Source organism: Lepidochelys kempii, chromosome 2, assembly GCF_965140285.1.
Source record: "Lepidochelys kempii isolate rLepKem1 chromosome 2, rLepKem1.hap1, whole genome shotgun sequence".
Lineage (NCBI taxonomy): Eukaryota > Metazoa > Chordata > Testudines > Cheloniidae > Lepidochelys > Lepidochelys kempii.
The window spans coordinates 157,967,900-157,980,939 of NC_136381.1; the positions used below are offsets into that span (position 1 = coordinate 157,967,900).

At 42.8% G+C, this 13,040-nt stretch overlaps 1 protein-coding gene across 1 annotated transcript in view; it reads right to left on the bottom strand.

The window, feature by feature from the left end:
• The window catches only part of COL15A1 (collagen type XV alpha 1 chain), a 282,083-nt gene extending 271,107 nt beyond the window's left edge, over positions 1-10,976 (bottom strand). Inside the window, exons 1-3 of the mRNA XM_073332560.2 lie at positions 10,933-10,976; positions 10,667-10,703; positions 10,478-10,560 (exon numbers count right to left, since the gene is read on the bottom strand). Of these exons, the coding sequence (XP_073188661.2) occupies positions 10,478-10,560; positions 10,667-10,677 (94 nt within the window). The 5' untranslated portion in view covers positions 10,678-10,703; positions 10,933-10,976. The remainder of the gene's footprint in view (positions 1-10,477; positions 10,561-10,666; positions 10,704-10,932) is intronic.
• Positions 10,977-13,040: the final 2,064 nt, after the last annotated feature.

Here is a 13,040-nt window from a genome sequence, read left to right on the forward strand (position 1 = left end):
TTTACAAATGTGTTACAATACACATTTTAGTAAACACTGAACCAGGGACCAAAACACAAACTTGGTATTAAACAGCCTGGATTAGAGTAATGCACAGCCAGGGACTTTTTTTGTTCTAATGCAGCCAGAAAAAGCTCACAAGATAAAGGTCTTCCTGTGAACTCTGCCAAGAACACAGGAAAAGTTGTATTAAAATGTTTTATGCTGCAAGAAAACGAATAAATAAATAAAGTGCAAATGACTCACATCCTAGTCAAAGGATTTTGGACCTGCTGACTAATTTTTATCCAAGCTGACTATATTTTAGGTAGAATTGACCATACCACAGAATTATAAGAAGATGGGAAAAGTGCCTCTCTCTCTTTCCAAAGATTCTAGCCTCACTAAAATTCCATTTCAATGGTTTCAGTGGTGGAGTCTATGTGGGCTTCTCTGGCTGCCATCGTATTTAGCATGATCCTCACTCAGAAGCCCACTCATTACTGCTCCTTGGCGCTCACAAGGTGAAGAATGCTTCCTTGCTTTATGGGGCGGGGTAGGGCTGGGAGGGCAGCAGAGTTGAACAGCTGCCCAGAGGTGAGGAGGAGAGAGCCTGCCTGAAGATGCCCAGCCTGGGCCCCTCCTTCTCTGGCTCTCTGGCTCCCACTGGCCAGCTGGGAGCAAACAAGGATTGATTCCCGCCCCCTGCCTTTCACTCTCCCATTAATTTAAACCTTTTCCCACACTTTAGGGACCTCCTATTCTCTTTAGCTCCCCTGCCCCCTCCTCATTGTAGTTTTAGTGTAGGAGCTGGGTTTTTTCAGGGCACTGTGGATCTGACTAATTGCCTATTTGGGCGTCTGGAAGGAATTTTTTCCACTAGACCCAACTGGCAGAGATCTGGTGGGTTTTCTCACCTTCCTCACAGCATCGTGGAAGTACAGTGAAGTTGAAAGGGGCATGGCTTGGAAGTATAATACTACAAATATACAGGAACGTTAGTTCATTGCGTTGCAACTTGCAGCAAGAATCCAGTGCAGATAAAGGCTAAAAAGGCCCAGCTCCCAGATATAAATGAGACCCAAGATTTCAATGGTGGACCCTGTTCCTGTAAGAAGGGGAGATCTGAAGACCTTGCAGACCAAGGTACTCCCTTGGCACCCTCTACCCCCTCGTGGGGTGGGAGGCCAAGAGGATTCAGAAGTGAGCTGAGTTCTAGGGGTAGCCTGAGGAAGGTCTACCCTGAGGTATTGGTTATATGGTGGGAGCCCATGTCGCCCCACATATCTGAATGGCTGTTATGTGAGAGGTGGATTGGGCCTATAGCGCCAGTCCTCAGTGTTACATTAACAAAGGTGCAACCTGCCATTTAAATCCATCCTGGTGTGTCTGTCTGCCTTCATCTGTGTGTCCTGATGAAGCCACAGCTACTCTCTTGCCAATAGACTGCAGACCTCAGAACTACTCAATTAAATATGCTCAGAGAGCACAACACAGGTGAAGGATCTCTGAGATTACCTGTGCCAAACCCAATGCATTTTTGGCAACCCCCTTTTCCGGCCAGTCACTTATACTGTCCCACTTGTTCAAGCTTACCGATTAGGATGGCTACGATATATTTCTTCTCATGGTGTTAATTCAGGTACTCTTTGTCACACTATCCAGAGTGGCTCACAACCATGAGTACCAACCTCAGGGCAAACTGTCAAAAGCAGGGCAGACATCTCAAACTGATGGTATGTTCTATAATTAGATTTCACCAACCCTGTACGACATGTGAACTCCCCAAGTACTGCAGCAGTCTTATAATGGAATCACAGACAGACCCCTTAGACACTCCAGTCTATCTGGTCACCCAGGCAAGCTGGGCTATGTGATAAATGGTCACTTATACCAAAAATCACAAAAATATTCCAGGTTACACCCAGTCCCAAGAGACCAGTCACTCACCCAAGTCGATTTGCATCCTAGATCTCACACCAAAGACAACAACACTGGTATCCAGTTCTATAGTGAACTAACTAAAGGTTTATTAGCTAACAAAAAAAAGAATGAGCGTTATTGAGAGGTTAAAGCAGGTAAAATTATATGTACGGGTGAGTCACGGTCTACAATTCCAAATGGTAGCAGAGATGTAGTGTTCTGCCAGTTTCCCAAAAGTCTCTCAGGGCTACCCAGAAAAACTCTGGGGATCTCCGTCTTCTCATTCAGTTATTCTGCTCTGTTAAATCCACACTGTCCAGAGATGAAGAATTTTTCTTTGCATCCATACTTCTAGCTTCTTTTTCTCACAGAAAACAAGTTGACAGTGTCACTACTCACACAGGCTATTTCTTTGAGGATGGAGAAAGGAATGCGTTTAGAGTCTTTCATCTCCAATCATTACCCTCTTGCTTTGAAATGTGCAAGAATTAGCACTTCCCTGTTAAAATTCTAACTTCTTTCTTATTTGATGGGTTATTTAGTAACAGGGTATATACAATGTAAATCATAAAACTCGAAGGGACCTTGAGAGGTCATCTAGTCCAGTCCCCTGCACTGATTAAATGTTTGCAATTACATTATAACAGGATACAGATAAGTGAAAACAATGCATGCAGCATCCCATTAGTTTGCATGGAGTTTAAACACCAAGTACACTCTTATACATTTAGCTATCTCTTTGATCTATACTAATCCACAAGGGAATTGGCCTGGCTTCCTCATATGTGCAATGTAACTGTAGCTGCGTCAGTCCCAGGATATTAGAGAGACAAAGTGGGTGAGGTAATATTTTTTTATTGAACCAACTTCTGCTGGTGAGAAAGAGAAGCTTTTGAGCCACACAGAGCTCTTCTTCCAGCTACGCATTTGTAAGTGTTCAGTGAGGCCTGGGGCTTTGGCATGAGCTGGTACCTGGTCTACCAGTGTCACTCTCTTATTTTGCATTAAGCTCAGGCAAAACAAATGTGTACAAAGTCTTTGGTTTTGTGCCTCATGCCAGACCATATTATTGACAACATGGATTCAATCCTTTCAAATGGTGGGTCGCTGCATGAAGCAAATCCGAAGTTTCTCTTTTGGCCTCATTTGTGATTTACACACGATTCCTGACCCCATGCTCCCTTGTGCTATTCTGTTATCTTCTTTGCCCACCAGGCCGGCGGCAGTGCCTTTCTCCTGCATGAATTCTGGCTCCTCAAGAGATCCTCTGGCTTTGCCAGAAGAGCACTGCAATACACTGGGCCAAATTCATACCTCTTGCAAAGCCTTTGCCTGTACTTCCCTTTCCTCCGTAACAGGCAGGTTTCTACCAATTTATCCCGGGTAGGAGCAGCGAGGAGCTGTCCTTTGGTATGTGGTGTAAAAGTGTCAGTGTTGGCACACAGGAGGCGTCTCCGCCTCACAACGGACCCCTTGCTTAGGCGTAGAGCCCTCACAAACTCATGAGTGCATGAGCAGATGCACGCTCAAAGGGTGTTGCACCACTCAGGCTGCTTAAATGACATTTCCTGCGTTGCAGGGCCTGCAGCTGTGCCAGTCCATTGTGATGGAGATTTCAATCCATTCCAGCACAGCAACTCACCGAAGCAGCATTAGTGGCCCACATATAAAGATGTCACCTACAGAATTGTGAAATTTAGCTTGGAACATTAAAATGACTTTCCATCCGAAGTGTATCCATTCTGGTGACAGGGGGGGCGAGTGGAAATGAACACAGCCGCTATACTAATTACAGAGACTTGCACCCCTACTTGTTTCCCCTCAAGAGGCCTTGGGAACCTTTAGCTGCTCAGCTGAGCAAGTTACCAAATAGCCAGTTATTGTCCTGAAGAGCTATTGGACAAAATGCAGCACCGGGTACACTAATCTATTTAGAACAGCAAATGATAGGACAAGTCTGAGGTAGCAAATTTGTTCCACAGGTGTTACCAGATCCTTCAACTATTTATACAGATTACCCTCCTCAATTTTCTCTAAGTAAACTGGCTCTGTTTTGATAACGAAGGCATTTTAACAGCTATGAAATCAGGACAGACTGTATATTAAGAACTTGCACAGCTGCTAACACCCTGAAGACACATTTTAAAGATATGAAGTGACTTGTTTAATTTAGACTGCAGTGCAATTTGACAATGTCCAAATGTTCACTTTGGAGCTGTAACAAGATTAGCGGCATCTGCATTATCTGTGAAACATTGTGCTCTGTACAGTCAAGCTTTACTGTAGTCATTGTTTCCTTTCTTGGAAGAGAATTGAAAGGAACAGACCATTCCTGTCAACATTGCCATCGCCATAGTGGTGGATAATGAGCCACACATATAATTACTATTTACGTGCATTCTTTTCTACACCCACTGCATTGGCACATTGTGAGTAGAAATACAAATCTGCCTACATATCTGAATTCCAGGAAGGTGGCCAACAGTCAATGTGAGTCAATAATTTGGAACGGTTTCATTAGAACCAAGGGGTCACTAAGCACAAAGTTTGTGTCAACAACCTAATGACAGCCATTCTGTACACACAGATTCAAGGAAAAAAGACAAATATTTACTTTCTGTGAACTGTTGCTGAGCATATTATTTACAGCAGGCCCGGCACTGGGTAGCTTTTCTAATAATAGAACCCAGATGTTGATGGGAAAGCTTTAAAGCTCTTTAAAAGTAAGAGGACTCAGACCTAAAATATTTAGATACAGTATATGGTTCCACGTTTGCAAGTCACATAAATAATTTAAACAAGCCCACCTTCTTTTGGAACAAAGTATGAAAACGTGCAGCAGCGTTGCTCTGGCTGTCAAGAACTGCAGCCCACACTAATAAGCGTTGAGATATTTTGACATCTAGAAGAATGAATGGGACTTTTTAAGGAAATGAGAGCAAGATGATCATCAAAGAGGCTCCCACCGTTCCAAGTTTCACCCCGCCTCAGCTTCAGCACTCACACTCTACAATTCCAAATCTGATGCCACAATTGGAAATACATCACAGTCCTGGAGAATGACGGGCACCCTCAACTCCCATTGACTTTAAGAGCAGTGGAAGGTGCTCAGCACCTTGCACAATGAGGCCCTTAGTAACCAATGCCATGCACTGACATCAAACAGAAGGTAGGGGACCTAATTATTAAATGGCCAAACATGAGGCAGTATCACAACTAGAGGAAGAAATTCTAACAATCTGCACCTAAATAGTTCAAATGACAATCACTAATGTAAGTAAATCAGCTCTGTCACTTCCCCTTAATAGGCTCTGACACCTCTCTGTACAAACAGAATAAGGTACTATTTGATGCAATTTTCATCTATTGTAATTAAAAGGTTTCCACAATTAGACAGGCTCCATAACATTCAGTGGCCAGATTCTGCCTGCCCCTTTTGAGGGTGTGCAGTGGGAGGGTGCAGTGGAAAGGGCTAAGGATCTTCCCACCCCTTATGAGCCCACTCTGGGGAGTGCAGGGATTTCTCCCACTCTGCTCCCTCTTGGGTGCATATCACCTGTCGGGGGCAAAGCGGAGGAAGGGCCATGGTTGAACCACCCATGTACCAACAAGCAGAGTGATGCAGAAGGGGGTGCCTCTGAGCATCAGGGCTTTGTCTGTGTGGCACAATCTAGCCCCAAATAAATCATTCACTGGAGGTGAGGTTTTTTTCCATGAATTGGTGAACAATTTAATCTATTTAACTAGCTGCCAAATATCCCAAGTTTAATCAGACACTCAGCTGCCTTGCATACACTCTGTGTTATGATCCAGTGGAAACGATCTACACTACCCGTCAAAAAACACTTTTGAGTGACCCTTAGCTCCTGGAACAATGAAAACAGCTCTGGAGGTATTATAACCACATGCTCTAGTTGCTAAATTAAAATAAGGCAATGTGTCACGAGGAAAACCGTGCAATTGTGAAATGCAATGTATATAACAGGGACTAATTCTGTATTTTGCCTGGACAACAAAACAGAGCAGTTGGATTTGCTGTTGTGTTAAAAACAGTTGCTTGATCATTAGGGACTTGATTATGCCATTTAAGCAGAGTCCACAATGAGGGGATACAGGCCACCATGTCAGGAAGAACACTGCAGGCTTTCTGGCTTAGCGGGGCAGAATACTTCCTGGAATTCCTGGGCACACATGGGCTGCATACTCACTGCTATACCCCTTTGTGGGGTATAGCATACTCCCCCCTCTGGCGTAGCCTCATCTTCTCTCCACCCACTTTGAGGTGACATAAGCCTACAAGGGCACAGGGATGGAGCATGGGGGTGGGTGGGGAAGGGAGTCATTCCTGCAGTCCCCAAAGAACAGAGACACAAATCCACAGAGGCATTTTGTGGATTTATTCTTAGCATTGCAGTGCCTAAATTTTAGGTGCCTTGCCACCCCGTGGAATCTATGAAGCCTGCGTTAGATACCTAGGCTCTCGGTATAATGTATGGAGAGAGATAGGTGCCCAAGAATGGAGCTAAAAAAGCCAGGATGCTAAGCAAGGAGCCACCTAAGACAGCCAATAGAAGGGTGTCCCCTAAGCCCCACCCCTCACTGGGATTTAGGCACCTAGGTCCAGGCTAGAGAGAAGAGCCTAACTCTGCTTGGAACCCAGAGCCTGGAGTCCACAGCTGGGAACCCCATTCCTGGAGCCAGGCACCTGTGTTGTTTCTTGCAACAGTGCCACTGCACACTTGACTCCACACAAAATGGCCGGGGGTGGTCACTTCCCTTATTACCTTTCACCCAGTGCTTAGGGAACTCACCTGCAATCGCAGAGATTCTGATTCAGTTCCACTCTCTATCTGATGAGCAGGGATTTGAACTTGAGTTTCCCACCTCTCAGGTAAGGTGTTACTAGGAATCAGGTTCTGGAGCAGATCTAGTCTCCAGGCAACCTCATCAGTACAGCTGGCCTGCAGCAGGCTGTCTGATGAGCCACAGCACCTGAGTGGCTGCAGGGGCCAGCAGCAGCAGTTCTGCTGGCTGCTCAGTGCTCATACCCACCACTGTGACTGCTCCTGTGTTACCTTGGTCCTGCTGCTCCTGCTTTGCCCCCAGCTTTGCCTCTATCCTGCACCCACCTTGAACTCCACCTTGCCTGATACACTGCTCGACCCAGGTCCTGACCTCCAGCTCAGCTTCTTCTGACTACAGATGCTAGTCTGGCTCTTGTATCCAGTTCCTGCCCTCCGGTCTAACCCTTGGCTCCAGCTTTTGACGACTGATTCCAGCTCTGAACCTAGTCCTTAGTTTCCGACGACTGCTCTGACCACCAGGCTAGACTTCCCTTGTCCCGGTCACCTGACCAGTACCCTAAGGTAACTGGACTATAGAGTCACTCACACTCTCTCTTTGGCCCAATGCAAATTTAATTATCTATACACAGTGGAACAACTTCAGCTGCAGAGACAGAGAGCCCACATCAGACTATTTATAGTTCAATGGTTAGGCCACTCACCTGAGAGGTGAGAGACCCCTGTTCAAATCCCTTCTCCTTATTGGGGGGGGGCGGGGGGAGTGAGTACACAGGGCTAAAGGCTATATGGGAGGCTGCTGCTGTCCCCCAATGATTTTGTTTGGAGTTAGGCATGTTCAAAGCCTGATTTTGTGTGGAGTTAGGCATGCTGGGGAGATAGCTGGGAGAATGCCAATTTGTACCTGGTTCGAGGACCACACTGTGGCTTCAGTGGGAATTAGGCAGCAGGACTCCTGTCTAAGGCAGCACTGTGCATGCCTGGAGGCAGAAACAAGCATCTAGGCTAGGGGACTTCTACAGCAAAAAATATCGGCACTGAGTGATTCTAGGCACCTACAGGGTTAGAAAGCAGCCAAATGGAGGTTTTGAGGCTCAGCGACTCCTAAATTTTTAACTTAGGCACCTAATGTGGGAGGTTGGGATCTTAAGTCTTTTTGTGGATCTGGACCAGAGGCTGCAACTTTACTTGGCCCTTCCATGGATCATGCAAATGGGGAAGGCAACTTACACTTTCCCCTGTGTATCTGCATAAGGTCCAGGCACAGGCTGGCTGGACAGACAAGTAGCAGGACTGACCAATTACTAGTATCATGGAAAGATGACATATTTATCCTCCCAATTATTGATGCCACCAAACAATGTTTCATATCTTGCTTACAATATGTGGAGACTTTCATAATCTACTAAGTCTTCCCTGATTAACAAGAATACTTATATGGGGCTTATTCTGTCACCCTTACTCAGCTGGAGTAGCATTCGCCCCACCACCACTGGTAGCCCCACTGCACTGGGCTCTACGTTACTCATTTGAAAGTTCAGTGCCCTCCAATAGATGGACAGACAATGCGAATATTTCCAAGCTTTAGCTTCTTTCATCTCCTTGGGCAGAATCGCTTTATACAGAGTAATTTGTAGCAAAGAAAAGATACACATTTACAGCTACAGGGTGACAAATCACCACTAAGAAATAAGATATAACACAGCAGCTTGTAAAATAAAGTACTTGAGACAGGGCCAAATTGTAGCTGTAAGCCACGGCTGCCTGGTGAGGGGAGAGAGAGGAGAAGCCAAGTAGCAGTAGGAAACAATACCCAGATAATCAAAGGCTAGGAGAAACCTGGAAATCAATAATGATGAAAGAGACTTGTAGACATAATCTGCTTAGCGTTTATTAGTGTTTAGGAAATGGAAATATTGAAGAGAACAAAAAAGTCAGGCCAATATATTTCTTGGGTTGACTGACCACAGGTATGGTGTCAGCAGTAGCAGCTAGTTAGAAAGCTTAAAAATTGACAGAACTCTAATCTCCTTTCAGAAACAAGCAGTAAAATCACACATGGGAAGATGTGCATTTATCCGGATAATTACTGAATTACCTGCAAAAATACTCTACACATTAATGGGAGAGTAGTTTCCAGTTTGCTGAACTACTGGTCTATATCAGCCTTCCGTTTTGCACAAAAATATATGTGCAAAAAAATGAGATAACCAGTCAAAGATCTATGGGCTCAAACCTCCAAGATACTGAGCACTCTGAACTCACATTCAAGTCAGTTGTAGGTGAAGACAATCAGCATCTTACAGGACTGAATGTAATTTATATCATTGACTGCTCTGTCTCTGGTGGCAGATCTGTGTGCTAGATCGATCTCTTGCAAGAGCTTCATGCTTATTCGAAGTATTATCAATGTATGACCCATATAGTTATGGCCACATGTGGGTTTCTACTTGTGTTTTTATGTACTATAGGTCTTCATTTGACTGTCCAGTCCAAGATAAACATTTTCATCATTGTATTGCTGTATTTAGCTTTACATGAGAAATAAATCTTCATACAATGCTGCAAGTTTGATCCAAATAGTATATGCATCATACTCTGTACGATCAGAAAATGAAATACATGTAATGTTTGCCCCTCTTTCTCATAGCTTGTTCCTAACGGTAGCATTCATAAATTACATGTAGTCCAGCAATGTAACATACTTGGCCAATATGTAAAAATCTTGCAGTTAGCATTTGCTGACATGTGGCATACCTCCCAGTGAAATGAAAGGAATAACTAGCTGGAGTTTTGGCTGTGACATTGCCACACATTGGGCAGCATGCCGCAGTTGAAAAGGAAAAAAAAAAAAGCGGGGGGGGGGGTTGAAGAATACTCAAATCTCTATCTCCAGTCTGTATTTTTCTATGCAGTACCTTTTTAATGCTCCCATAACTATAGAATCTAGGTGCTGCCTACATAATTAAGATCCACAATTAATTCCATTTGAAGAAGGAGCTAAACTCTTTTTAAGGTATATTATCGTCCGTGCTGTAAACCTAACATTTCAATCTCTATTTGCTTTTTCTTCAATAGTATGTAAACTTCTAAATCAATACAGTATCTTTTAAAATATGCTAGAAAGTTATATCATCTGTACAAACTGCAAGATATTGACTGGTATTGACCATGTTACAAAGCATGCATTATATTTATGAGGGGGGGGGGATTTTCATTCACAAAAGTAAACTGGTTAGATTTTCATTTCAGCATGCTAGTCAAAAATAACTGAAGAGATCTGAAAGGCACAATGTGCTCAGGCATTCTGGAGCACAAATTCATAACACCCAGAAGCAGCATCACATAATGCCTTAGAGATCACACCACACTTAGCACTTGCTCCTGTTAACACCAGAATGACAGCTCTATACCCATCTAACTGCTTCCTACTACCCTTCTGCATCTCTGTAAATCGAAGTGTAGTTTATATACACCATATAACAAATGAAGTTATTTTTTCTCTTATTGCACTCTCAAATAATGTCGAGAGAACACATCATATGCTCTCTTACTTTTGGGGACCAATTGATGTATTTTAGCCCCCCACCCTTCCAGAATGAATGGCAATTATAGCTCTTAACTAGCAGCAACCTCTCCAAGTGAAGCTGAGAACAGCAGTCAGCAAATACATTAGAAATTTGAAATGCACAACTACTTTCCATATTAGGAATGTGGCTTTCAAAAGAAACGCTTAACCTCAATTTAAATAAGCGATCTGGGGAGTTTCTTACCTTCTATGACCTGAGCCGCTAAAACAACAGGGAGAAATGAACCCCAGTACAGTAGTAGCAAATTCCAGGGCCACCAGCAATGCCTGGAGCAAATTTGCCAAGAAGAGGGAGAAAAAAAAAAGAAAAAAGATAAGACTAAAAGTTAAAAGGCAGAAATACAAGAAAAAAGTAAAAAGTTAGCACTCTTACCTTGAGAGCATTTTTTTTTTAAAGTTTGTTGAAAGACCTTAAGTGGGAAAAATGTTCGGAGAACATGAATTTTTAGTTCTGAAAAGAAAAAGTTACTAAAAATTGGAGTCTGTTGTCTCCTCCAACGTTCAGACACGAGTGAAACAAAGGCAGCTCTCAGGCTCTCTCAGTGACTCATTGCAATGAGTGCTCCAACACTGAAATCTGACTCCTTCTAGATTTTCCTTTCAGACCACTGCCTTAAACTCCTTAACCTTATTCCCTACCTTATTAACGGAGACCCTCTTTTGCTGCACCTCCTTCCATTGCTATCATTATCCACTCTTGCATCTAACTACAGCATACATACACTAACACATATCAGTAGAGTTTCTCCACACCCTCTCCCTTCCACCACTCACCACCTCCACTCCCTTACCCAATAAAATATTACCTCCAACATCCTTCCATCCAGTATAGCCAAAACTAGGCATCTTTGTATGGTATTCAACACTTCTCCAACCAGACAAGATTAGCCAACCTATAAATAAGCAAGTTTTAAAGCAATGAACAAAACAGGAACCCTCCCCCCCAACCCCCCATCAACTGCAATATATGTCCAAGTTAACAGGACTATAAGTGGTATGGTCATCACAGAGAAATTTCTAATCACATTCTTATCTCTGGCATGTCCTGTATTTATAATATTCCTGTTTATAAAGATTTACACCCACAGTATAAAGTTCAGAGTCTGTGTCTATATCCATGTCTATAATACATGTGTATGTATTTACAATAGTGACTCCATAGCTAAGGGTTTTTAAGTTTCCATTATAAGTGTGAATTTGCCCCACCCATCTAACTTTCTGAAAAATGGTTTTTCCACACACTTTCTTATGTGTACGTCCCTCCCCAAAGAAAAATTATTTGAAAAAAGTTGGAAGTTAATCAGAGGTATAAAACTTGTTCCGAGTTATAAAACTTTGAAAAAAGGGCTCGCTTGTCCTGGTTTGAAAAGGGTAGGAGGGAGAAGGGCTCTGACCCGCCCCGGGGATGAGTATTCTGAGTCTGAAAAGTGTCGTGTGGAGGTTAGGCTGGAAGGAGTTGATGGGGGCTTGGGAAGACCTGAGCTGGGATATGAACATAATTTTACCCGAAAAGTAATTTTTTTCCACTTAAATGAAAGTTAGGGACAATCCCAGTCAAACGTTCTTTAGACAGAGTTAAGTGCTGTGTATTCTAAACCTTAAAAACAAGGTATACATCAACAGGCATTAATAATTAGTTTTTCGATAACCAATGTGCTGGAAAAAACCAGAAATTCACAGATACGCTTCCAATCACCACCACCACCTTAAATCTGCCCCAGACGCTATTTACAGGCTAGCAGGTTTACCTTGCCCATTTCGCCTGTCCTGCATTTTTAATATAGCCAAAGACCATCACTATCCCCCAACCACTTTCCACGCATTGGCAAGAGAAACATCCACCAGCTTATAGGCCAGAGTCTTAATTTTCTTTTCACTCTATGTTCCCACTACAAACCACACACTCACTCTCACTTTGTTTTCACCCTTCACATGTGGTCTAGAGACCACATCCCCCTTGATCCAAGATACAACATTGGGCTAGCGAGAGCACATCCCCCCTCTTCAGCCCTCCTATGGGATTGTCTACACTACTCTTCCCACCCTCTAGATTTCCCCACTGTTGCTGCCACCAGTAGCGTGACAGTAGTACTTCTCCCTGTGATCTACAGGTTAATATTGCTTTTAAAAAGAGCCAGATACTGTACAGGAGCATGGGTCAGTCACTCAGTTCTGCAACATATCTTTGGCAGTAGCTAATAGGAATTATTGATAGTGTTGTTATATCTTTTTTAAATCCTTCTTTACTAATGCATATTAGGAAATAAAAAAAAGTTTGTGTAACCTTTTTTTTTTTACCCGGAGGAAAGACTACCTAAAAATATACACCATAATGGGGAGATTTTTTGTCTAGTATAAATGGATCATGCAACTTGCCATATTGAGTGCATCAAGTTTGGTATCTCTGCATTATGTTTCTTGCATATGATGAGTACATCTAAGTGAAAAGTATTAAAGATATGGAGAGATGTATAGTCTATGTACACATTCTAGACTGTTCATAACTATTTACTAAATATTGTCATTTATTATAAAAGTATATGTTGCTTTAAATAGTTTCTCTTTTTTTCTAGCATTATTGGTATAATGAGAGTTTTTGCCTTTTTTAATCAAGTGTATATACTGGTTAGGTAATTTCTTTTTAAAAAATGCTATAACAAACAATTTCTCCCAATACTCTATCATTTTCTCTGTTGGGTATGGTCCTCTGGGTTTTTCTTTTATGAAATATTTTTTACATGGAAATG